Consider the following 26,109-nt stretch of genomic DNA (forward strand, 5'->3'; position numbering starts at 1 on the left):
TCAAAGAACACTTTTCAAGGGAGTGCCGTCTGGTACGCTGTTATCATTCCGCATCTTGCAAGTATTTTTTTCTCAGGATGACCACAGCAAAATGACATAAAACAGATTCAATAAAGTTTTTCTGTGGTCATCCAATAGTTAACCCTATTAGTCAATTCCTAACAAACAAAACAGTCAGACATAGACCAAGAAATCCAAAGGCCTGGGAGTCTAACCGGATCTTTTGGGTACCTCGGTGGTTATAACTTTTTTTTTGGCCGCGCTGTGCGACTTGTGGGATCTCAGTTCCCAGACAACGGATTGAACCTTTCATACTGTCTCCCTTAGAGTGGGACTCTAACCCACAATCCTGATTAGACATTTATTGTCTAATAATTGTTATTAGACAATTTAGGCACAAGCGCGTTTTAATGAGGTTACTCACCCAAAAGATCCAGGAGCTGTTTCTTTCCCCAAAAGTGAAAGTAGCGCGGAGGAGCCTGGAGCGCAGCTGCTGCGGGAAGCAGGAACCCGACAGCCGAGCCTCTAGACAAATCGGGTCTAGGTGGCCACTCAGGGTCGGTGACGAGGGCCTACACCCAGCCGGGGGCTACAGTGCCTCAGCCAGGCGATCACAGGAGCTTAGTTCGTTTGCGATCGCCAGAAATTCTCACCGAGCAAGGGCTCACTGCCTGGCGCGCACAGAAGCCAATACTATGGCACCAGCTTTTGAGAAAAGAAAAAGCTTTATTGCGAGGTCGACCGGCAAGGAGACAGGAGGTAGGGCTCAAATCTGTCTCCCCCAGCCAGGGTTTGGGGCAAAATTTAAGAGGTTAGGGACATTTCAAACTTGGCACAAGCTGATTGGCTAGTTTTCAAAGCAGTCCATATATGGTAAACAAGGTACTATGGCAGATGGAAGCCGGATTTTCCTTACTGAAGGACTTCTTGCTTCAGCTGGTTAAGGGGTCCGATGGCAACATTTCTATTGTTTGAGTTCCCCAGACTGAAGATTCTTGGTTCCGGGGTCATCCTGGAAACGTGGGTTCCGGCCTTGCACATGCGCAGTAATGTCTCTATAAAAAACCCTCAAGATTTGATTAACCAATAACCTATTTAAGGAGTCAAAACCAGTTTAAGCTGGTCATTGTTTTATCTCCTGTTTCACTTTGTTGAGGTATAAAAATGTTTTCAGAATTTTGAAAAAGCATAATATGCAGTTTATGAAAACTACGACTTAAAAAAAAAGTAATTGTTTGCCCTTAGAAAAGATGGTTCCAGGGACTCCCACTGAGAGAGAGAGAGAGAGAAAGGGCGGGGGAGGGGGACGGGGAGGGGGAGGGGGAGGGGGAGAGGGAGAGAGAAAAATCACGTTGCCCTTAAGAAAAATGGCAACTTTCTGATTTCTCTGCCCTCTCCCAAGATGGCTTCCTGGATGATCTTGGGCCTTGGACTGAAGCCTCTTCCGGGCTTGGAACGGGGCGGGGTTCATTGAGCAAAGCCTTGCGCGCTGGCGCCCGCGACCGAGACGCGACTCAGGGCGCAGGCGCGGATGGGGGTGGGGGGAGGAGGGAAAGCGGCGAGTAAGATGGAAGATGAGGAGGTCGCTGAGAGCTGGGAGGAGGCGGCAGACAGCGGGGTAAGGAGGAGCCGCCGCCCCGGGGCTGGGCCGGGCGGGACCTAGCGTGAGGGCACCCTCCGGGGAGCGGGTCTGGGGATGGTTCTCCCTGAGGAAGGGCCCCGCACGCCGGACCGGGGGCGAAGGAGAGGCCCCCGGCCCCTGAGCGCCGTGAAGGCCTCTTAAAGGGGCCGCGTTCCATTTCTCCCTCCACTTTTGCCCGGTGCGCCTCCTTCCACCCACCACCCCCTTAGCGACGTGCACGTCACCCGGGGCGCCACACCCGCCCCCCAGGGCCTGTTTTTCATGCGCCTGCTAACCCGCCCTAAGTTCCTTTGATCCTTCCTTTCCCAGTCGGCCCTCCCCTCGCCCAAAGCACCATTTTAAAGTTCTTGTGCTTTGAAGAGGAACTACACACCATGTGGGGAGGGGGTGCGCGGACCTGGGGCGGCAAGCCCGGCTCCGCAGAAGAGCAAGAGGAGGAAATTGAGTCATTTCTGGACCCCTCAACTCTGCTAAAATCCCCCACTGCTTTGCGCCATACGCCACGGTGGGCGAGTCTGGGGTTTTTTTCCTCTTTCAATTTTACTCTGAGAGCCCGCGGCAGGCTCGTCTCCCGGGGACCTCGCCGTAACAACCGAAAGCCCAGCGGGCAGCCTCTCTCCCCGAGGCCCACCCAACGATCTGAGCACCGGGGAAAGGGTCTCGAAGTGTGATCGCCGGGGTCGAGGGGGGAGGGGTGCGATATGTGAAGTAGGCGCATTCCTGGGAGAGGAGGGGGAAAATGGACCGTTCGACTTCGGTTTTTGGAGTTTCGTTTACCTCCATAAGCTATAGGAAATTAGTTTTTCTTAAGCCGAATAGCCAGTTCCACTAGGTTCGTGTTTAATTTGGTCTTTTCAGAGTATGTGGTTCTATGATGACCCTTGTGAAGGTGGGGAGATGTCTTTTTGTCCTCCCCGTGTTCGTGTCTGTTCAGTGCTGGCTCGAGTGACATCCACCGTGAAGGTTTCTGTGTCGGAAGTAGGGCGTGGAGAGCCGAGTGTACCGGGGTAGAACAACGAGCTGGGTTTTTTTCCCCCAAGCGCACTTTAAGGGTGCTTGTCAGCGCTTGAAGAGGTCGAGAAACGGATCCCTTAACATTTCCTTAATGTTGAAACTTTGGCGTTGAAGTTTTTCCCGGTGGTGGTTCAGCGTTTCTCTCAAGGTCTTTGTTTCCCACTTAGCATAATTGAGGATTTGAAGAATTAATTCGTTCAGAAGGTATTCGGTACAGCTCTTATGTGCCGACCATCTTTCTTGGATTTTGACTTGAGTAAGGAGAGCAATCGAAAGATTTTATAGGGAGCAACAGGTGTCAGCTAGGTATTATTCATTCAGCAGACATTTGGGAGTGTCTGCTCTGTGCTAGACAGCGTGCTTAGCAGTGACTTTGTGCCAGAGAATTTAGTCTCCGGTAGGGGCGTTTATTGTCTACCACGAATGTGAGTGAATCATTCAGAACCCCTCATGCTGCTCCCTGCAAAAAAGCTTGGCCTACAGTTTGAATATGACTCAAATGATAAGTGTCTTGAGCATCTTGTCCTTTCTTTGTTTTTCCTCGCATGTCTCAAAGGGACATGAGTTTCTCATGTTAAGGAATAAGAAAATAAACAAAAATGAAGGTAGGGTTCAGAAATTGAGGATTGCTTTAGTTTTTCAGAACTGGTAAGCTGCTTAGAGATCAGCTAGCACACTCCTGCATTTTATAGCTGAATAAACACCAGAGATGTAAGATTTAACTTAGATCTTTCTGGTGCTCGTCCAGTATTTGTACTGTACTTTACTAAAACCCTTTATAAGTGCCAGGTACAGAAATAGAACCCAAACCTTGTTTCATTGACATCATGAGCAGTACTGCCAAAATGCAAGTTCCCTTATATAGCTTTTATTTAATTGACTAACCCGTAGCGGTATTACCTTCCTTTAGTAAATAAGGAAACTGGGGTTTAGGAAGTAACCTCTCTTGCTCAAGGCACACATATAGTAATTGGGAAGCTGGGATTTTGACCTGACTCCAAAGCTGGATTCTTTAGCATTTTGCTGTCTCCCGCTTGGGGACCTATGGAAAATTTGGGAGTTGGGCATTAACTTTCATTTTTAATATGTTTGTTTTGGGCTTATATTTGAAGGTTCTCTTGAATTTGATTCCCTTTGCGAATTTCACAAAGGGTCTTGTAAATGTGCATTTTAGAAGGAGGGGATGAAGCAGTGTCCATATCACTGGGAAACCAACTAACTATACAGCGTCTTTCAGACGTACCCGGTTGCATATGTAAAAGTCTTAGCTTCAGGTTACCCTGTCTCTCAACTGATATATGGTAATGAGTGTTAAATTACACATACACAACCCCTTGCAAAAAAATGAAACACCAGGATGGCAAGACTAGCAAATGGGGTCGACTAATTCTAAAAGTGAGCATTTAAACTTTATATAATTTAGAGGTAGTTCTAATCCTTGAAAGCAGAGGCTTTTGGTGATCCCTTTCCTCCAATACCACAAAAGAATTTTGCCATCATGCTAGAATTTTTTTCTTATTTGTCAGTACATGTGAGGTCATTGTCTCCTTTGTATTTTCAGAACGCTCAATATCAAGTTCTGTTGTGTCCTTCAGGGGAAGACTGACTTTGAGAAGCACCTCAAATATTCTGTAAACACACTGCTTTTTGCTTTTAGTTAATATGGTGTATCTGATATAAAATTGTCCCTTTACCTGTGCTCCCAAGGAGTTACATCCTCAAAAAAAGGACAATTCAAAAAATGTAACTTACATTCTGTTGAGGAAATGCTTCTTTAAAAATATGCTGCCTTTGGGAGAAATGAAAATGTAGAATTGAGTTAATGTTGATTCAAACTCTAAATTGCATCCTTGTCTTAAGCACATGTCAAGGGACAAATAGAGTACAGTAGTTTGTAATCCTTACTCCCCCCCGAAATCAGATCAGCAGTTTGCTCAAGTTGAAAAGGCGAAAAGGGCTCACGTGCCCAGGGCACAGCAAAGTAAGGTGTTTGCAGCAGAGTAAGGATTTTATTGCAAGGTGCCAAGCAAGGAAGTGGGAGACAAGTCTCGGATCCACTCCAACTTGGTCTTTTAGTTAAGAGTTGGTTTTTTGTTTTGTTTCTGTTTTTGTTGTTTTTTGTTTTGGGGTTTTTTTTGGCTGAGCCGCACGGCCTGTGGGATCTTAGTTCCCTGACCAGGGATTGAACCCGTCCTCTCAACTTCAGAGCATGGAGCCCTAACCACTGAACCTCCAGGGAATTCCTTAGTTAGGAGTTTTTAAAGGGGAAAGAGAGGGGAAGCTGGTGGTTAATCATGCTCTTGTGACATTTCTTAATCATAGTTCCAGGAGCCAGGCTGTCTGTGGTCTATGTGCCTCCTGCCCGGTGGTCTGTGACCTGGTGGTCTGGACGTGGAGCCTGCAAAGGTCATCTTGTTCTGAAAACAACTTGGACTTGTGCATCAGTGATGTTATCAGAGGTTACAGTCTTCAGATATCTGGTACTGGTTAATTATTACTGTGCAAGCATGGGGTAGAATTTAGAGGAGGAAAAAGAAAAGGGAGAAGGGAAAAAGTTTAAAATCAGAGCTTTCTTAAAAGCTGGTTAATGGACTCAGGCTCAAATTTCTGATAGTTTGAAGCTTTATATTCACTTGTTGTTTAGACACACAAAAAAGATATGACCTAGTCCATCTTGTTGGTAATGAGCTAACCCAGTCCTAGGGGAAGACAGATGGTACATAAATGGAATTGGACTGGTATTTATTATAAAGAGTTGGCAGCCTTTCTAATTTCCTTGCATCTCAAAAGTTGCGTTTTATTCTTTTTCGCAAGGACAAGTCATGTAGCTAATTGGAAAGAAATGCATCTTGCGTAAGTTAAAGGATACTGGTCTTCTGGATTAAGAATTTAAATTATGTTTACTTTCTACCCTCATTGAGCTAGTCATCTAAACATTAGCCCTTCAGCAGTACTGCATGGTATATAAGTCTCTAGTAAGGTGCCAGTAAACATGGAATACCTGCTGTATTCCAGGTACTAGGCACAGCACAGTCTCGTGGAGGAGTCAAGTGGGGCAGCACTTTCTTTGGAAGAGGCACAGACAGGGTACCGTGGCTGGGATCAGAGACAGTCTTGTAGAGAAGGTGATAAGATTTGAAGGACCAGTTGAATTAAGCAGTAGTAGGTCTGAGAGGGGAGGGGCAGGTAGAATGTAGGACAAATACACACATAGGCAAGGAAGCAGTGAGAGAAGAGTATGCAGCATTGGGAGAGCTACAAGTATTTCCTTCTGGCTGGAGGGTAGGGTGTTGGCAGGACTGAGTGGAAAGAGATGAGGCCCGAGAGGTATGTGGAGAGGTATGCAGGGGCCAGATCAGGAAGAGCCTCCTTGTACTTGGTTCTGGGGAGCTTGGACTTTGTTCTGAAAGCAGAAAGGAGCTTTGGAGGCTTTTTTTTTTTTTTTTTTTTAGCAGAGTAGTGACATAGTTTTTAATTTAAGAGATAAGAGCTTTGATTTGCTTATCTTTCTTTAGAGAAGAGGCCATTCTCCCTGAAGTGTGGCTGCCACCTCACTTTGGGGTCTTCAGTGCTACCTGTAATTGCTGTCATCACAGAAGGTGTACAGTGGCTGTGGATAGTGGGCAAATACTAGCTATTTTGGGTCTACCTGGTGCTGATTTCCTTATGTCTGTCCTTACAGTAAAGAAGATATTTAAGATTTGTGCTATCAGCACAAATCTAGGTGTACTATGCCCAAATGAACCATTTCTAAGCTGTTTCTGGTCCTTTTGGAAAGACTGAGTTCTAGGCACTGATGTCTTCAAAAAGGACTTTCTATAAAGCAGTTAGTTTAGACATGATTGGGCTGAGCAGTCTGTCCCTGGGACTCTGGAGAAAGCTTTTCAGTTGTAACTGCTCAGCTCTTTTCTTTGAGGCTGCATGGGGGTCTTGTTCCCAGCATGCTCTGGGTGTACAAGAGAACTGCCATGGTGCTGTGGGTTGGAATTCGGAAAGTCGCTTTTCCTTCTACAACAGGACAGAATTGTGTGTCTTTCTAAAGCTTTTGGTAAAATCCTCCAAGAGAAAAGGCACTGTTGTCTAGATCTGGTGACTCAAAAGTATTCTTGGGGCCAGCCCTTTCTTTCCAGTTTCTCCCTTTACACTGTAGTAGGCCTCCCACAGTTAATGTCAGTTTCTGGCTGTATCAGTTAGCTAGCCTTCACAAGGTGGAGTCGGTTCTTTCCTGCACACTTTCCATGGAAATAGAAATTTTTTCCTGTCATGACAACTACTGACTTGTTGGTTTCCTAGGAGAAGATTGAGTTTAGCTACTTTTATCTGTGGCCAAAATACAGAATGAAATGTGTTTTTTTTAAGTGGTAGCTATAGAGATTTCTCTTCCCAAGGGTTTTTTAAACTATGCTAGCCTCCGCCAAGCATCCTTCTCCTTAACATCCAGCTCAGCTCTATGCAAGATAAAGGTTAAAACCAGCCATCACAGAAATTAGCAACAAATCCTAACAGTGGTCTGTGTGTACATAAAGAGTCTTATCCCTGAGGGTAAGAGATTTTAAAATGTCCCTCACAGTAAGTTATCCACTCCCCACATCCAAAACTCTTTTCCTTATAAAATGAACACAGGAAATAGTCATTCCTTTCTAAAAGAAATAATAAATATGTACAGTTAAAATTGCATTCTTTGGGACTTCCCTGGAGGTCCAGTGGTTGACTCCATGCTTCCAACACAGAGGATGTGGGTTTGATCCCTGTTTGAGGAACTATTATCCTGCATGCCGTGTGGCGTGGCCAAAAAAAGATTAAAAAAAAAAGTTGCATTCTTCAGGGCTGTGATCCTTAGATGAGATTGTACAGGACAGTTATGACTCGAGTCTGGAAAGGTCAGGACTGTCGTTACTCTTTATAGACGTTGAGAGCCAAATTACCAGCCCTTCTTGGCTTATAAAAGCATTTGCGACCCTTCAGCTGTCAGTTGTGTTTCTGCTACCTAGTTGCACATCTCGGTGGTGAATGAATGAACACTGCCTATAAACCTGTGAACTCCCAAATCCCACTGGCCTTTCTGAAAGGGCTTCTTAGACAGCATCTTGAGAGCTCGTTACTGGGCAGGTGGAGTGCCTTTTTACGTTCATCATCCCATTCTGTTTCAGTGACCTAGTGAAGTGTAGGTACTATTATTCCTAGTGTCCAGGAGAGGAAATCACATGGTCGGTCTCAGCCGAGGCTTTTGGCATCCTGAGCCTACACTTAGGGATCTTTTTGGACAGTTTGTTTACCTTTGCTTCTTGGCAGATATTTAACTAGTTAAGTGCTTTAGGGTGCTTAGTTGCTAGTTCCTTTGAAGTATTGTATTGTTTTGCCTGGGATTGACCTCCTGCTTCTGGATGACCAGCTAATAAATTTTGTGTATCTGAGAAACTTGAACTCGGTGCTCAAGAGTCAGAAGGACAATGCTGCTGTTAGCTGTTAATGCTAAGAACAGTGACTGCAAGTGATTGAAATCTTTCTTTTAATCTTTTTTTTTTTTTTTTTTTCTGGCCGCACTACGCAGCTTGCAGGATCTTAGTTCCTGAACCACGTATTGAACCCAGGCCCTTGGCAGTGAAAGTGTGGTATCCTAACCACTGGACTGCCAGGGAATTCCCTGAAATCTTGATTATAAATGGGAAATAACTTTTTAACGTCTAGCCAAGCAGAGAGAGAGAGAATGTAAATAATTTTTGCTCAGATCTCTTGAGAAGATTGAACATCTCTGCTATCTTAGGATCCCTTTATCTGTACTTCACATTGCCAGCCCTCGGGTATTCGACCTATAGACTTTTTTGGGGTGCACGTTGTTTTTTAAATATTGAATCTGAATGTCTTTACCTGCGTCTTGATTCCTCTCAGTCTCCTCTCTTCCATAGTCCCCACCGCATGTTACCTACCTTCGTATTTTGTTACCTGTTGTGTTTTGTCCTTCCTGCTTTATTGATTGACTTGGCCCTGGAGGCATTGTTTGCTGACCCTCCTGAGTGCGTGATTCTAACTAGCCTTTGGTGAAGGCACCCTTGGGTGTTTGAATAAAACCTGGTGTTGGGGGGTGGTAATAGTGACTTTGCTCCGTCTCCCAGTCTGTATGCCTAATGTTTCCTTTGGGAGAGGAGACTTGCTGTCTTCATTCTAAAAGGTAGCAAGAAAGAATAGGTTGCCTCTGCCAGTCAATGATGCACTTCCACCATCCATGGCAGAAGTCAGAAGTCTAGGCTAAGGGTTCAAGTGCCATGTCTGATTTTGGGGCAAGTCACTACCTACTGTCAATGAAAAAAGTAATCAATAGTCAGTCTAAGTAAGAAATGGAAAATTTTATTCTAGCCAACCTGACGATTATAACCCGGAGACAGTCTCTCAGAGAGCTCTGAGAACAGTTCCGAAGAGGTAAAGGGAGAGGCCAGTAGATGTGTGATTTTGGTGAAGGGGTGCATGTACTTCAAGCACACATCTTGGTAGAAGGTTACTGCTATTTACGAGGAACAGGTAATCTCAGTTAATGGTTTTAGTGCTTTCTAAGTATGGGAAGATGTGAGAAACTGGGTCCATAAAATCTTCTGAAAATATCTGAGGGCCATTTCTGCCAGTTTTCCCAGAGCACAAAATGCCTCATCCTGGTCGTCACCCTGAATTCTTTTCAGGTGTATTGTTAGGTCAGTGACTGCAGTGGCTAATGGCCTGATTCTTGTAGAACTGGATGGTGGGCAACATTCTTTATTGTACAGTCCCTTCCCTTTCGGTCTTAATTTTAACCAAGGTTTGGGAGACATTTCCTGACCAATTTGCCCCATGGCGCTAGGAATGCTCATTCCCAGGTCAGGTGAGGATTTTGTTGATAGGCCACTTAATGTGCTATTACTCGACTAGGCCCTGTTAACAGTAGCCAAAAGCTTCTGGACCACCTGACTTACTAGTCTGTTATGGTCCAGGAAATGGTTCCCTCTTGTTGCTTCTTCCTGTATGTAGGGTTAGACTATTACAGTCATTGATCTTACAGAACTGGTCAAGTGACCTAGTCGTCATTAATTTTATTGGAGGCTCAGTCATACATTTAGCAGTGCAAAAAATTATAATCTGGTAAAACAGGTAGAATACAAGTAATAGAGCTAGTAACGTTAATAAGGTCATAAGTAAGTATTTAAGCTGAGAACTTGCATTAGGTGCAACCCAGTATCTCCCAGGTTGTCTGACCAGTCTGTTCTGCACCAATCACTGTGTTTAAGCAAACTGATATTTTGGCATTGTACGTAAAGTTCACCAAAGATGTCTGCATGTACAAGGCAAGTGGTAGGTCATTCTGACTCCTTACAGGATTGAGAAAGGAACGTTATCTACTAAGGAGGTGCGTAGCCGACACCAGAAGAAAAGTGGATCTTTACCGTTGAGCAGGTATTTCTGCCACTGGGAGGGTGTGGTTAATGCATAATACAGGTGCACAGTGCACACTAGAGGGGGAGGGAGGGGGCCCAAACGGGCAGAGGAATCTTTTGTGTTTAAATTTTTCCTGTTTTGTCTTAAAATAATTTTTATTTCGTCACTACCTTTCAGCTTCATTTTCCTCATTTGTAAAGTCAGATTAATAAAATCTGCCTCGCCTGGTGATGAGAGGTAAATAAAGCATTGAGTAAATAAAGCATCATTCAAAGACAATGCTGGAGCAGAGCATGTTGTTGCTCTGAGTGTGAGGGCTGCTCTCCAGCCATTGACAGCGTGGCCTCTGTCCCATTAAGAGTGCAACAGGACTGGCTGAGGGGTCTCTTTCTTGGCGCCCCAGAGGACTAATTTGTATGTTGGTTACTCTAAGAGTTGTATTGCTTAGTGTTGTATGAAAAGGGAAAGGAGAAAGCAATAATAAACATGGAGAAAGGGGACCCCCATTAGACTCTGCTTCCTGTTTTATTTCAGGGGTTGGGCTCACCACCGCTACTCCCACCCCTGCCTGTTCCACTCCTTTAAGGTAAGGGACTGTGTGGATTCCCTCCCCCATGGAGACCCTCTGAAGGGGCACTCGAAGCAGAATAATACATCGTCTCAAGATGGCAAGTTACAGAGTTTCTGAGGGATACATCTGAATTGCTAGGCCTGTTCTGGAAATTTGTTCCTTTGGGGCACTTCTTAGATTTAAGATCTGGACTTTGGAATTGAGCTCTGCTGTATTCCTTCCTCAGGAACTGTGCGCTTGCACTCACCTGGCTTGGGGTGCACAGGCAGGCAGGCAGGTTGGTGATCCCTGTCAGTCTTTTTTTTTTTTTTTTCTTCTGTACACCGGCCTCTCACTGTTGTGGCCTCTCCTGTTGCGGAGCGCAGGCTCAGTGGCCATGGCTCACGGGCCCAGCCGCTCTGCGGCAAGTGGGATCCTCCCGGCCCGGAGCACGAACCCGCGTCCCCTGCATGGGCAGGCGGACTCTCAACCACTGCGCCACCGGGGGAGCCCTCCCTGTCAGTCTTTATTCTACTTCTTAGTTCTTGCAGCCACACACCAGCCACACTCCTGAACCGTTTTGCTTCCTCCTTTTGAGGTTTAGGGTTCAGTTCTCTTACTTACTAGTTGTGTAGCCTTTGGCAAGTCAGTTAACCTCTGAGCGTGCAGCAGGGGTGCTGTACATCGCTTGAGTTGTGGTGAGGATTAGGGTGGTGAAGGAAGGACCTGGTGCCTTCCTTACGCATATCTGTGGCAAGTGTTTGGAGAGTGTGCTCCCACCACCACTACTGTGAAGTGCTTAAGGCAGCCTTAGATTTTATTTGGAACATGGAGAGTGTCACTGCCTTTGGATCCGGGTAGACCCAGTTCATATTCTGGCTCCACCCCATAGTAGCTGTGGAACCATGGTCAGGTTACATAACCGCCTCTGAATTGGTTTGTAAATCATTTGTAAAATGGGGCTATATTGCTAAAATCTTGTTTCATAGGATTGCTCCTTGATTTATGTGTTGGGTACTGTTTTAGGCACTCCGGACAACTGTAGTGAATGAAGTTTCTACTCTCATAAAGTTTACTTTCTAGTGCAGAAAGATGGACAATAAATAATATTTTATATACACACACAATGAAGAAAAATAAAACAAATAAAGGAGCATAGAAAGTGACTGGCAGGAGGACCTTTTTTGTTTTTTATTATTTATTTTTATTTTTATTTTTTTAAAATTTGGCTGTGCTGTGTGGCTTGCGGGATCTTAGTTCCCAAACCAGGGATTGAAACCGGACCCTCGGCAGTGAAAGTGTGGAGTCCTAACCACTGGACCACCAGGGAATTCCCCAGGAGTACCTTTTCTTAAAAACAGTCAGAGAAGGCCTCTCAAATAAAGATAGACTGAGAGAGCAAGCCATGTAGAAGCTGCAGAAGTACATTGCAGGCAGAGGGAACGCAAGTGCAAAGGCTCTAAGGCTGAATTGTGCTTATTTTATCTAGTAGGAATGGATGAAAGAGAAAGTGGCAAGAGATGAGGCCAGAGGTAGCAGGGAGCCAGATCCAGTAGAGAATAGGAGGCCGTGGTGGAGATCGCCTTGAAATAGGAAGCCATGTGAGGGTGTTAAACAAAAGTTAACTTGGTTTTTAAAAAGGTAGTTTTGGCTGCTGTGTGTAAAATAAACTTCAGGGGCAAGAAGGGAAGCACAGAGACTAATTAGGACACTGTTACAACTGACCATTCAGGGGCTGTTGGTAATTTGGACCAGGGTGGTCACAGAAGCAGAAGTGTTGAGAAAATTCAGGGTACATTTTGAAAATAGAACCAACAAGATTTGCTGATGTGGGTGTGAAGGAGGCATCGAGATGAGTGCAGAGTCTTTGGCCTGATCCCTAGAAGACTGGAATTGCTGAAATGGGGTGGGTAAAGGGAATGTGGGAGGAGCAGGTTTGGGTGATTGGGTAAAATCAAGAGTTGGGTTTTGGACACAAAAGGTTGAGATACCCTTTGAAATCCAAGTGGGAATGTCAAGTTGGCAGTTGTGTATCAATGGTTTTAAAGCTGTGGAACTAGATGAGATCACTTAATAAGCCAGCTTGGATACAGAAGGGGCAAACTCTTCAACCTCAAGGGATCAGGAGAGGAAGAGGAACCTATCTTGTTATAGGAGAAATCAAATATGGAATGTGAGAGGGAACTACCAGGAGAGTAGTGTCTGGAGACTGAATAAAGAAAATGCTTTATGCATTCTAAATATAAAAGCTTACTTCAGTTAATTAATGGACTTCCCTGGTGGCACAGTGGCTAAGAATCTGCCTGCCAATGCAGGGGACATGGGTTCGGATGCTGGTCCAGGAAGATCCCACATGCCGCGGAGCAACTAAGCCCGTGTGCCACAACGACTGAGCCTGTGCTCTAGAGCCCGTGAGCCACAACTAGTGAGTCCGTGTGCTGCAACTACTGAAGCCCGTGTGCCTAGAGCCCGTGCTCCGCAACAAGAGAAGCCACCGAAATGAGAAGCCCGCACACTGCAACGAAGAGTAGCCCCCACTCGCCACAACCAGAGAAAACCTGTGTGCAGCAACGAAGACCCAACGCAGCTAAGTGAAGATTTGGAATTTACCAGTGATTTTGGCCAATGACTGCATGTCTTTGGCAACTTCGACAAGAACAGTTTCAGTGGGACAGTGGAGCTTAGAGAGCTGGATTGAAGTGAGGTGGTGAATGTTATCCAGAGCAGGACCTGAGCCAAACATGGGGTGCTGGATGAGTGCTAGTTGCTGTTATGCCGACATGACAGATAGGACCCACCAAAGTAGGTCTTGCACATCAATACACACCATGCCTCTTGGGTCCTTAAGACACTCAGTCACTAGTTGCCGACAGATGAAATGTACAACAGAGGCACATCTTATTCTAGGGTTAGATCTAAAGCAGTGTTGTCCAACAGAAGTATCATGCAAGCCACATAGGTAATATAAAATTTTTCTAGAAGCCACATTTGAAAAGTATAAAGAAACAAGTGAGGTTAATTTTAATATTTTTAATTTAATCCAGTATATACAAAGTAGTATCATGTCAACATATAAATATTGAAAATATATTAATGAGCTATTTTACACTTTTTTTTTTTGTACTAAGTCTGGGAAGTCTGCTGTGTATTTGGAACTTAAAGCACGTCTCAGTTTGGACTGGCCACATGTCACGTGCTTACCAGCCACACGTGGCGGTCACCACTGCACTGAGTGGTATAGCTGGATCTAGTGCAGAAGAGAGTGTGCCCAAAGGATTCCCTCTTCCTGGGCAGGCGCAGAGAGGTCCAGAAAGCTGTAGCGAACTTGGAAAAGAAAGCAGGAAGTGGTGGTTCCTTACGAGCAAGTACGAATTGTTTGGTCTTTACAGTGTACCACCCCAAAGCCTTTTGTGGTTTTCTGGTGTGCCTAAGTTCTTCCACTTCATATCATGCTGGCCCTAGGAGTTACAACTAATTTTATGCAGTAGTTTTTTTGTTTTTGTTTTTTTTTGTGGTACGCGGGCCTCTCACTGTTGTGGCCTCTCCCGTTGCGGAGCGCAGGCTCAGCGGCCGTGGCTCACGGGCCCAGCAGCTCCGCGGCATGTGGGATCTTCCCAGACCGGGGCATGAACCCGTGTCCCCTGCATCGGCAGGCAGACTCTCAACCACTGCGCCACCAGGGAAGCCCATGCAGTAGCTTTTTGAGTAGTGTTGATACCAGATATGTTTTGTTTTTTTGTTTTTCTGGAGGGTTTTTTTGGCTGCTTTGGGTCTTCGTTGCTGCACGCGGGCTTTCTCTAGTTGTGGTGAGCGGGGGCTACTCTTTGTTGCGGTGCGCGGGCTTCTCTTGTTGCAGAGCACAGGCTCTAGGCACACGGGCTTCAGTAGTTGTGGCACGTGGGCTCAGTAGTTGTGGCTTGAAGGCTGTACAGGTCAGGCTCAGTAGTTGTGGCTCATGGGCTTAGTTGCTCCATGGCATGTGGGATCTTCCTGGACCAGGACTTGAACCCATGTACCCTACATTGGCAGGTGGGTTCTTAACCACTGTGCCACCGGGGAAGTCCCCAAATAATAAGAACCATTGCTGACTGCAGCTAAAGTAATCTCAGATGGTTTTTCAAACCTAGATTTTTTTAAAAGAGAGATGGGTCCATTATCAAATACCTTTCTAGATTTGAATATCTCCATTTAAGAAGTATCTTATTTGGGGTTCATTTTTTCTTTCCCTGTATTCATGTTTTCATTCTTTCTCCCCAACTTTATTATGCCCCTTCTCTTCTCCTTGAAACTCTAGTCCTTTAAGTTTCTGCAGCTTTCCCTGACTTCTCATGGCAGGCTCATCCCGCCTTCATTTCTCTTTCCAAAACACTGTTGATACAACCAACGTGGCAACTGTGGTTTATCTGTCTTCTCCCACCTGGCTAGTCTCTCCTCATCAGCGGGGATTGCCTTACTCATCTCTGGGTTTCCAGCTTCTAGCACATCTACTTTATAGTAGGTTTTCCATAAATGCTTGTCTCCAGCTTTTTTTATCACTGTAAAGCAAAAGGAAAATGGCCTTGAGATACATTAACAAAGCGTAGACTTCCTTAGGGAGGGAGCTTTAGAACTATATCCTGTGCCCTACAGTGGCCCATGTAATTAAAGTGGAATGTTTTCCTTGCTGTGGGAGTAACAGAGGAAGGAGGAATGTTTTGCGGGAAATGGAACCTTCAAACAGACTAACCTGCGTCTGTATTAAAAAGGCAGCTGATGGCCTAGCTGTGCCCCCACAGGTCTTCTTTGTGTCTCAACTTCTGATTTCTGCCTTTTGCTTTTTCTGAATTACCCAATCATGTTTGCTCAGGAGTTGAGTTGATTTTCTGAACTTGACAGTAATCCTGAAGCATCCCTGTAAAATCAAACCTGGGGTGGTACGACCTTGGGTGCTTCCCTCCCTGGAGCTAGTCGGGGGAGGTAGAATAAGCAGAAGCATTGGAGACGGCCAGCCCCACTGGGGCAGGACAGTGTCACTGCCATGCCACTGATGTAGAGAAACAAGGCGGGGATGAAGCACGGAGTTACACATGTCGATATGAAGGTTGTTTGGAAGAGTCTGTATGGATTGCACATCTGGACTTGAAATGACCAGTGGTGCACTTTAAAAGTTACAGAGACCTTCTTATCCGGTTTTAGACCAGATTTTGCTGGTTTTCCCCATGAATTCTTTTTGCTTTATTCCTGAATGAAATTGAGGCCCTCGTGGAAGGAGCCAGAATTCCATCCTTGTGTGTGGTATGGAGACACAGGCACCTTTCTGGGGAGACTGCTCTCCAGGAGGCCCTGACACAGGCAGTCTTTTAGCCAGGGGAATGGGCGCTGATGTCCTGCCCAAAACTTAAAGACATTAGGCCCCGCTTGGGCACTTCCTGCTATGGTGGGAGTTCGGGAGCCAGAACGTACTTGGAAGGTGGTCTCACCATCAACTCCTTGACAGCGTCTTCTCTTTGCTTTTCATCAGGACCGGTCAGGCTCTGGTTCTGAGAGAAACACTTGTACTTTCAGGACTCCTATCTCTTCAGAACCCCCCAGTGGCCTGCTTGTAGATATGTGCTCCCCAATTTGGGATAGCTGGACAAGACCAGATGAGCCTGTGGGGCATAGTGGTTCACAGGGAGCCCAAGACCAGTTATTAATTCCTTGAATCTGAGAGGAAAATCAGAAAAGATCCTCTTCTGAAATGGAAACTGACAAAGAGAGGCAAATTGCCCCAGAAAAGTCACTTAAATAGTAACTGTTGCTGATAAAAAGATGTTATTTCCTAACTCAGAGCCAAGACCTCTTAGACCTCCATTCAATACAAGATTACTTGGATTCTTTGGAGTTGTGCTGGCTGCATTGGCGACCAGAGGATTTGGGTTATCAGCGAGAGGGGTGCTGTGGTGGAGCGGGACACCGTGCGGTGGGGGCCCTGGGGAGCTGGTAGCCGGAGGTCAGGCTCGGGAAAGGACAGGACACCTCCTCCCACCCCCCCTAGTGTAACAGATCAGGATTGGGGTTTGTTCACTCTGTCTCCTGCGAGTGTGGCTAGTATGGGTCAGCTTCACCATCCCTAGGTGAGCTGATAAAGTCTGTTTTTTGGGACAGTGAGCTGTAATGGTGCTGTACTTGCTGTACTTTGCACCAAGGCCCAGAATAACCTATCAGTTTCTCTCTTCTGCCTTTTTTTCCCTCACCTCTTAACCTTCTCACTTTTCTTTTTTCCTTTCTCATGCGCCTCTTAGTGTTACAGGAGTGAGGCTCTCACTGTAGTCTGCCTGTCCTTGCGCATACATCCTGGTCCTCTTGGTTGCCTCTGCTACTTTTGAAGGTTGTGGCTGGGTCACGGCTTAGGCTGTTTGAGGCATCTCCTCCCCTCCCATGCTTCCACTCCCAGCTCTCTGCTGGAGGTTCACGTGAGCATAACCATCGCAAGACTGAGGTCCTCGGCAGCCAGTGAAGCTGTGCTGCTTCCCTGAGTGAGCTGAATTTGCAGATGTTGATGTCTTGTGTCGCTCACCCGGTGGCTGTGGCTGTGGCCTCCCCTCTGCCTCCCATGAGGACGAGCCCGTCCAGAACCACCTTGATCCCCACTGTGGCTCTTCATGACCTCCTGCCCCCATGCTTGCTTTCTTTATGGTTTCACTTGTTCTCTCAGACCAAGAAGCATGTACCTCATCTTTGTAGAGGGGTAGCTCCACAGGAGAAGTGATACCTGTGCTTGGTAACAAGAGATCTTTTGTTTAGAATTTTGACCCAAAGAGAGGTGGCCACCCCACTTAGCAGAGAGCATCATCTTCTAGAGTCTCTTCAATGCTACTTGACAAACAAAGAGCTTTTCTGGAAGGAGAAGCCATAGGAAATCAAACTTTCTTAACACCTCCCCTCTGATTGCTTATCCCCTAAAACTTGCCTTGTGTCCCGGTGACGCTTTCTCACTCAGAGCTGAGTTATAAAGTGATGAGCTTATGGGTTTCTTTCACTAACACAGAAGTCCTTGGTCCTCTAACACAAGAGCCTTGACCTTGGGCCGGGCCTCTGTGCATCCTTTTAAAACGAGAAGGTGCCCTTAGATAACTAGATTCTTTGTTGGGGCCCACATCTAGATGCTTCCTCACACATTCTGAGGCCTGTTTAATTCCTTTGGGCTATTGCATCTCTGGAGGAGACAAGCATTCTCCTTGTAGTGCACCCTGTAGGAAAGTTTCCACTTGGTCCAGCTCTTCAGAGCATGAGTCTGAGAGCAGATTGATTGCAAAGCCTTGTCCAAGGAGAGAATGGACTGACTCATGGTATCTGGACAGACTCCAGAGTGAGATGCAGTGCCCTCTCTAGCTGCTGGCAGAGCACCCCTCTCCTGCTTGGACGGCGCTGAGCATGCTGGTGTACAGCTGGCCATCTGGAGGTGGCCAGGATCCGCTTTCCACCAGAGCTGTTGGGTTCATATCTTGTCCTCTCATCTGATGGAAGAATTCTTCAACTCTGATAAACCATCCTGTCTGACGCGATGGAAATTGATGGGAGTATTAAGTTATTGGAGTGCCAGAGAGCAGTGTAGGATTCGGGGGCTATATGGAAGAGGGGATCAATATCTAATGACTCTAGCAGCATTTCCAAGGGTTTGAGCACTCCTGGGGGTGTGGCAGCACGGGACAAGGCCTCCAGAGGCCGTAGTTCTAGGGCTGCCTCCATGATGTACACCTTGTGACCTTGGCTAAGTTCCTTAACCTCCCTGAGCAGCTTGCCTTCATCTGACAGAGACGGATACAAGCTACTTTGTTTATCAAACAGTTGGTGTGCCAGAAAATGAGTGTTTGAGAGTGTATTGACAGCCATTAAGCATTATAGTCTGTATGCCCTCTTGAAAGGCTTCTTTCCACCCGAGCTGTATTTGCTGGACTTGGGCAGATTCCCCGTCTTCCCTAAGGCCCTAGAGAAAGAAGGAAGCAGTTTGCCTTCCTGAGAGGAAACCCGGATGCGACCTCTCAAATTCAGCCACTGTAAGGTGTATTTTTCCACAGTGTTTTAAAAAATCAGCTACCGTGTTAGGCCTATTTGCCTCTTGTCTTATTTGGCCCTTAAGGAGATATGAAAGCCAGAGTTCATATAATGACGTTTAAACATTTAGAGCTTTCCCATAAAAATCTCCTAAAATAGCAGCCCTGGCCGTGTCCTCCAGGGCTTGGCTGCCTGTCTGTAGGGGGAACGAGTGTTCTTTGGTGCCTCACAGCCCCGCACCCCCTCACTGTGCTGCCTGCTTATGGAGTTTGGTTACTTGCCCGCCTGTGGAGGCATTTGATTTTGACTGTTTGAAGACACCTGAATCCCACAGATGTGAAACCTTGCATTTATGATGGAGAAACTTGAATAGGAAGTCTCATCTTCAGATTGGAGCAGAATGATAGTGTGGAATTTTAAAACTGCATGTTATTTGTGAAAAGCCCATAAAAGGTAGTGGGCATTAGACTAATGTGAGACATAGTATTTACTCAGGCAGTAACGCTGTTATTAATCCAAAAATTTAGAAGAATTACATTACTGACTGTGCTGTGGCATAGATTCTCTTTGAGTGCGTGTCTGTCTGTTCACAGAAAACATCTAGGCCATTCTCTTACCCTCCGTGCACCATTTCTATTCAGTCATTTAACGGCCATCGGGTGCCAACTTGTGTTCCATGCTTGAGTGAGAGGTTTTTGTTCTGTGGCTTCCTACCCCCTCCAGAGAGTTGATGGTGCCCTCAGAATACAGTTTGTTGTGCTTGCCTACATATACTTTGGGCCTTTCATAAAAACAAAAAATTTCAAACACAACTCAGCATCAGTCGTAATGAGCGTCAGTGTCAGACTCGATTTAAATTCAGCTTCATACGGTTAGGCTAGCTTCATCTTGCTTACAGGAAACTAAAATAAGGACATGGAGAGACAAGAAGTAAGAGAGGAAAACATTTCAGGGGATACTAACCAAAAAGAAACTGGTATAGCTTTATTAATGTGAAATAATAGATTTTAAGGTAAAGAAGATTACTCCACAATGATAAACTTTAATGTACTAGAAGGAATAATTCTTGATTCTTTCTGTAGTCCATAGATCAAACAAATCAGTAAGAATGTAGAAGATTTGAATAATATGGTTAACCAGCTTGAACTGCACAAGAAATACAGAGCATTTGTGAAAACTAGCTACACGCTGAGCTCTGAGGTGGAACTCAGCAAATTTCAAAAACTTTTTACTAAGGTAGTCATTCTTAACATTTTGCAAGCAACAGACTCCTTTGAAAATCCCATCCATCTTATAAGTCAGGGTTTCTCAGCCTTGTCACTGTTGACATTTGGGACTAGATAATTCTTTGCTGTGGGGCTATTCTGTGCATTGCAGGATTTTAGTGGCATCTGTGGATTCAACCCACTAGATGCCAGTAGCAGCTCCCTTCCAGTAATGACAACTAAAAATGTCTCCAGATGTTGCCACACGTACTGGTGGACAAAGTCACCCCTGGTTGAGAACCACTGTTAGAGATCTACTCTCCAGAGAAATACATAATTTTGCATAATCCAGTAGCTGGATGGTCTTGCCCTTGCAGGTTGGTGGAACGTTTTTTAAGAAAAAGCAGTGGGACAGCCAAGGAACCTGGAGGTTTGGGCTGTGCTCTGTGCACAGCTTCCCTGTCCCATGCATGGAGGCTTGTACACGAGGCTGTGGAGGAGTTCCTGGTGCTGAGTGCCTGAGGACTCTGACTTCCATCCAGTTCCACAGATGTTAGGCTTCTGTTTTGTTCTAGGCCTTTTGCTAGGTGCTACTCACAGTTCAAGTCCATACGAGTAAGAAAAATGGATCATAAAATATGTGACACATATGATCATGAAGGAATGTGAAAGGGAGGGCTTATGTCTGAGGAGCAGGTGATTAACTGTATGGGGTCAAAGACGACTTCAGAAAGAAGAGGTGGGCATTCAAGCTGGGCGTTGCAGGATAAGTGGGAGTTTGCAAGGAGGCGGAGATTGCAGGCAGGCGGATCAGCACGCTGGGTTCTGGGGGTTGCCACAGTTCGGTTTTGCTGTGGTGTAGCACAGGAACAGAAGCTAAGGGAATGTGTGGGCGAGGCATGCTTAGGAGCTTGGACTGCATCTGGCAAGCAGTTGAAGTGTTTTAAGTGGGGAAGTGACACAGTCAGACTTAGGTTTGGAAAGTTGATACGACTGGCTCTGTGAAGGACTGATTGGTGACCAGGAGACTAGTTGGAGGCCATGCAAAGAACCCAGCTGAATGATGAGGTCTAGAACTCTCACCGCAGCCACGGGGATGGAGGGAGATGAACCTGCAGGGAGTCAGAGCCCCAAATCCCGGAGTCTCATAAAGGGAGGGCTGTATCCGTTACTTCAAAGGACACAGTAATGTCCCTGATCAGAAAGGACAGTGCCCTTAGCTCTGAAAATAAAGACGTAAGTTTTTATTTGAGAGAGATTTTTTTCCACTTTTTATATACATTTTTTTCCTCTAGGAAATAGACAGACGGTTGGAAAAAAAACTGAAGATCACACAAAAGGAGAGGTAAGGCTGCTGTCTGGTCTGAGGGCTCATGCTCTCTGCCGTGAGAGCTGGGCAGTCAGTGGTGTTCTCCAGCTGGCCGTTAGATACAGGCAGGTCAGGCTCCTGGGCAGCGAACCCTTCCCTTAGGGACACGGTGGCTTGCGGCTTTGGCAGTGAGGCTGGAGTGTTGCACCTGCCTCCTGCCTTAGTGGGCACCCTGTGTGAGGTGGGGGGTGACAAGTCAGAAGGCTTCGGCTTGAGGCCTGACTCTGAAGTTTGGAGCAAGTTGTTTCCCTTTCTGGACATCACTTTCTCTCTCTGTGACACGAGGAGGTTGGACAGATGATTTCCCTGGGCCCTCCGTGACTTGGTGGCTTGGGGCATTACGAGGGTATCCTAGAAGAAAAGATTCTTGGGAATCCTTCAAGACCTTGAAGGATAGCTTTTTTCCCCCACCCAGGCAGCAGAGGAAGTGGGTTTCCGAAGCAGGTGAAAGTTGACTTCAGCAGTCTGTCTTTGCCCTGGTAACCCGTCAGCTTCCTGCAGGGACAGGCAGCAGGGAGGGCGGGGTGGCCTCTCTGGACTTGCTTGATGAGCTGCATAGTCATCCCCAGGGAACTGGGGGTGCCCTGCCCGCCTGCTGACTTTCCTGGCTCCCTGCCTCTGTGATCCGAGTGCTGGCTCCTTGTCTGTCTGCTCATCTCAGCAACGACACTAGCGCCTGGTTACAGTCCCCTGGCCATGCTGTCCTGTCCCACCCAAGACTTGTTCCAGCCCCCCTGGCAGCAGCCCTCCAGTATCTACTCCTCCTGACAACCAAGGCTCTGAAAACAGGCCCCTGAGCGCTATTTGGTTCTGAAGAGAAGCTAGTTGACTGCTCTGGGGAGGGTCTCTGTGGCTGTTGAGGGGTGGCTGTTCCTGCCTGGATCCCTTGTTCTCCTGTGGCTTTTGTTTCTTCCCCTTCCTGTGTCGTTTTCCTCCTCCCCTTGTGGACACATTGCCCGATGTGCACATCTACCAGCCTTGGACAGTGCTTTTCCTTTGAGCACTGCCAAGCACTGTTTCCAGGGTCATCCTTGACCCCAGCCCCGCCGCGTCCAGCAGACCAGAGAGCCCTGGTGAGGGAGGGGTCTCTGCTCAGAAACTCTTCTGAAGAGGCCATCCAGTGTCTGGAGTAGCTTGTCTCTGGGAGGCACAGGACACTCACCAGAGGCTGAGGCAGTTTGGTAAATCCTGTCTTGATGCCAGGCAGGGACGGCGGAGCTGGAGTGTTTGGTCTGAGCGCATGTTGTGGGACCTTGACTGGGAGTGAACACTTTGCTGATCCCCAAGCTAAGGGGCTCCCACCGCACTGGCCTGTTACACGCTGGTCTGTGTAGGGAAGCTGGGGTTTTAACTGAGGCCATTGGATTCTGGACAAGAGGTGTTTTGCCGCAGGGGCCCGACAGTGGTTGATGTGACTTTGACGAACACGGGGATAGAAGTCCGAGAATGAGCTGGCGTTCCTGCCCCCCTTGCCTGGGGTTCGGTCTGAGGAGCAGACCTGTGGGCTGTGTGAGCTTAATAGGCAAGGTTGCTCTTTCGAGAAACCCTTCTTGAAGAGTGAGAATTTTGATGTCTGGTCAGAGGCCAGAGAATAACGAATAGAATTAGGAGGGGGAGGGAGAGAAAAGTGGTGAGGGGTGGGTGTGGGACATGGATGGGGCCTCTGTAGTCAAGGGTAGGACTTGTGAAGCTGTGTTTGCTCTTTGTCAGCAGGAAATCCAAATCTCCTCCCAAAGTGCCCATTGTGATTCAGGACGATAGCCTTCCCACGGGGCCCCCTCCACAGATTCGCATCCTCAAGAGGCCCACCAGCAACGGTGTGGTCAGCAGCCCCAACTCCACCAGCAGGCCAGCCCTTCCCGTCAAGTCCCTAGCACAGCGGGAGGCAGAGTACGCGGAGGCCCGGAAGCGGATCCTGGGCAGTGCCAGCCCCGAGGAGGAGCAAGAGAAACCCATCCTCGACCGGTGAGTGTAGCTGGCAGGGGTGACCTGCCAGCCAGACTTGACCACTCCACCAGGCCACCTTGAGGAGGAGGAGGAGAGTGGGCTGGCTGCCTGCAGAGTAGTGAAAAGCAGGCAGAATCATGGCTGGAACCATCGTGGCTGCAGCTGCCCACCCAGGCTGGTAGGGCTGGTTTGTTGTCTGCACTGGCTCCGGGACTGCTCTGAAAGCTTTGCTGGCATGCTGCCTCTGCAGGCGCCAGGGGCCAGTGTGGCATACAGGGTAAAGGCATGGACTTTGAGTCAAAATCAGCCAGTCTGAGCCCATCTCTGCCACTTAACTTCTTTTTTTTTTTTAATATAAATTTATTTATTTATTCATTTATTGGCTGCGTTGGGTCTTCATTGCCGCCCGCGGGCTTTCTCTAGTTGTGGTGAGTGGGGGCCACTCTTAATTGCAGTGCGTGGGCTTCTCATCGCAGCGGCTTCTCTTTGTTGCAGAGCACGGACTCTAGGCATGTGGCTTGAGGGCTCTACAGCGCAGGCTCAGTAGTTGTGGCGCACGGGCTTAGTTGCTCCGCGGCACGTGGGATCTTCCCGGACCAGGGCTCGAACCTGTGTCCCCTGCATTGACAGGTGGATTCTTAACCACTGCGCTACAGAGGGAAAGTCCCCCTTTGCCACTTAACTTCTGCTTAACTTAGACCTACTTAACCCCTCTGTGCCTAGTCTGAAAAATGGGATAATGATCGTACCTGCCTCGTCCATTTGTTGTGCAGTTAAATAAGTGGTGGGTTCTGGATGTTATCTTTTGGGTCTTATAATGGCCCACTGTGATGTTTCTGTGAATTTTCTAAAGTCTTTTCTATTCCTGGCATTTTTTTTCTTTGCAGTCCTAGAGGTTGTATTATGTAAGTTTGTCACCTCCTGGTAAAGCAGTATTTGTTGAAACAGCCTCTTTCTAACTTTGAGACGACTCCTTGGATGGTGTATTCTGGGACTTGAAGTGCTAATCTGTACCTTATTTCTACGCCTTCATTATTTTGATGGACTTCTGTTATCTCTCCTGTAAGCCTTCATTTGGCAAAGTAGAAAAAGTTCATTTTCTTTTAGTTTTCCACAGTAATATGAGTCAACCATTAATCCCATGATTTGGCGAGAAGCAGGAGAGCAGCAGTGGCGGGAGCCAGGTCACTCTGATGAGCTCTTGGTTAGAGGTCTTTACCTTGGCCCGACCTCTGGGGAGTCTGTGCCATGAAGTTCTGTGGAAGATATGCTATCCATGGTCACTGCCTCTGTACAGGATGGGCCCTTGAGCACTTCCTCTGCCTCCGGTGAATGATGGCGAACCAGCCTGTGGGGAAGAGTGCTGCAGGCGCTAGAGGTGAACATGGACCGTCCACCCCACCTGCTCCCAGGGGCTTCCCAGCTTGGAGCTGCACCGAGTCCGCTTGCCAGAGAAGCAGGCTCAGAGAGCCAGAGTTGGCTAATAGCCGCTGTGACTTCTGCCCCAGCTGCAGAATTGGTTGATTTTAAGATTTGGGGGCCTCTTTTATACCCTTTTTCAGGCCTCACTCTGATCTTCTTCCCTTCAGGCCAACCAGGATCTCCCAGCCTGAAGACAGCAGGCAGCCTAACAATGTGATCAGACAGCCTTTGGGTCCTGATGGATCACAAGGCTTCAAACAGCGCAGATAAACGCGGGCAGGGAAGGATGCCGCCGCCACCGCCGTCACCACCTCCTGGGTCGTCCGCTGCGGGTCGCATTGCCGTGGCAGACAGCTGGACTTGAGCAGAGGGAACGACCTGACTTACTTGCACTGTGACCCCCTTTGCTCCGCCCACTGTGACCTTGAACCCCATGCACTGTGACCTCCCTTTCCCCCCCTTCCCACTGTGATTGGCACTTCTACAAGGGCTGTCCCAAGTCCATGGAAAGGGAAAGGGTGGGGGTTAGAGGAGGGTTGGGGGGACCCACCAAGGACTCAGAGTAGAGTCAGACAGTGCCACTTGGCCGCTTGGGGTGAAGCCAGTGCCAGCAATAACAGTTTATCATGCTCATTAATTTGGGATTTCAAAACACAAATGAGAACTCCCGTCCACCCACCCTCAAGTGCATGTCTTCATCACTTAAAAGCAAGTTCCATTTGAAGATATCCTTTCTTTTTTTTTTTCTTTCCTATTTTTGTTTGTTTATACAAATATTTGATTTGCAAAAAAAAGTACATGGGAGGGGTTTTAGCAGTTTAATGAATTTTTAATTGAGAAAGGGTAGTTTGGTAGTCTACTTAAAAATGTTTCTGGTCAATCCACTAGAAACATTAACCAATAGGATTTTGGTGAGCTTCGCTTCTGTATTCCTACTGCCGCCAAGAAAAGGGGCAGGGCTCTGCAGCCCAGGACAGATGAGCACCCCATGCCTATACCTCCCTCCCCCCAACTAAGTACCAGAGCATCTGGGCCCTACCTGGAGACTGGGCCAGCTCTGTAGGCTCAGAGAGCCTGGGGAGGGTGCCAACCCCTCACCTTTAATATTTTGGGAGATAGGGAAAGTGAACAGACTTTTCCCTTCTAAAACCCCTCAGGGTGGTTCCCTACCAGCTGGGCTTACTACTTCTAGAAGAGGGCAGGGAGTGAGGCTGCACTCCCGGGCTTTAGGAGTGAAGCTGCAAGCCTTGCTCAGTATTTTGCTGTCAGCACAAGGAAAGCCAGGAGAGAGTCTGACTCCAGGACTCGGAGCCTCCTGCCTAGTGTGGTCAGAAGGTAGGTGGGTCTTCCCACTCCAGCAAGGCTTAGAACTCTCAAGGGTCTGTGGAGCACCATCTCTGTTGATGGCATCAGCTCGGTAACTCTACCCGGTACATTTCCCTTGTGAAATCACTACCTTGGGAGCAGACCATTCTGAATAACGTTTAGGGGAAGACAAGCTGTGCATTGCAAAGATTGGTAATGACAGACGGGTTCCCCATAG

At 47.2% G+C, this 26,109-nt stretch overlaps 1 protein-coding gene across 1 annotated transcript; it reads left to right on the plus strand.

Annotated features, from left to right (window-relative positions):
- The first annotated feature begins 1,561 nt into the window (after positions 1 to 1,561).
- On the plus strand, positions 1,562 to 25,724 carry SZRD1 (SUZ RNA binding domain containing 1). The gene is made up of 3 exons (XM_065891764.1): positions 1,562 to 1,618; positions 22,908 to 23,162; positions 24,734 to 25,724. Exons 1-3 carry the CDS (start codon positions 1,575 to 1,577, stop codon positions 24,834 to 24,836), a joined length of 402 nt encoding a protein of 133 aa, XP_065747836.1. The 5' UTR covers positions 1,562 to 1,574; the 3' UTR covers positions 24,837 to 25,724.
- The last annotated feature ends 385 nt before the right edge of the window (positions 25,725 to 26,109 follow it).

Source organism: Phocoena phocoena, chromosome 1, assembly GCF_963924675.1.
Source record: "Phocoena phocoena chromosome 1, mPhoPho1.1, whole genome shotgun sequence".
NCBI lineage: Eukaryota > Metazoa > Chordata > Mammalia > Artiodactyla > Phocoenidae > Phocoena > Phocoena phocoena.

Bases quoted from the DNA above. Each gene is read 5' to 3' on its own strand.
- SZRD1 (XM_065891764.1), top strand. From the start codon at position 1,575: ATGAGGAGGTCGCTGAGAGCTGGGAGGAGGCGGCAGACAGCGGG. The intron at 1,619-22,907 runs GTAAGGAGGAGC...GCTCTTTGTCAG, and splicing joins AGGAGGCGGCAGACAGCGGG to CAGGAAATCCAAATCTCCTC. The intron at 23,163-24,733 runs GTGAGTGTAGCT...TCTTCCCTTCAG, and splicing joins GAGAAACCCATCCTCGACCG to GCCAACCAGGATCTCCCAGC.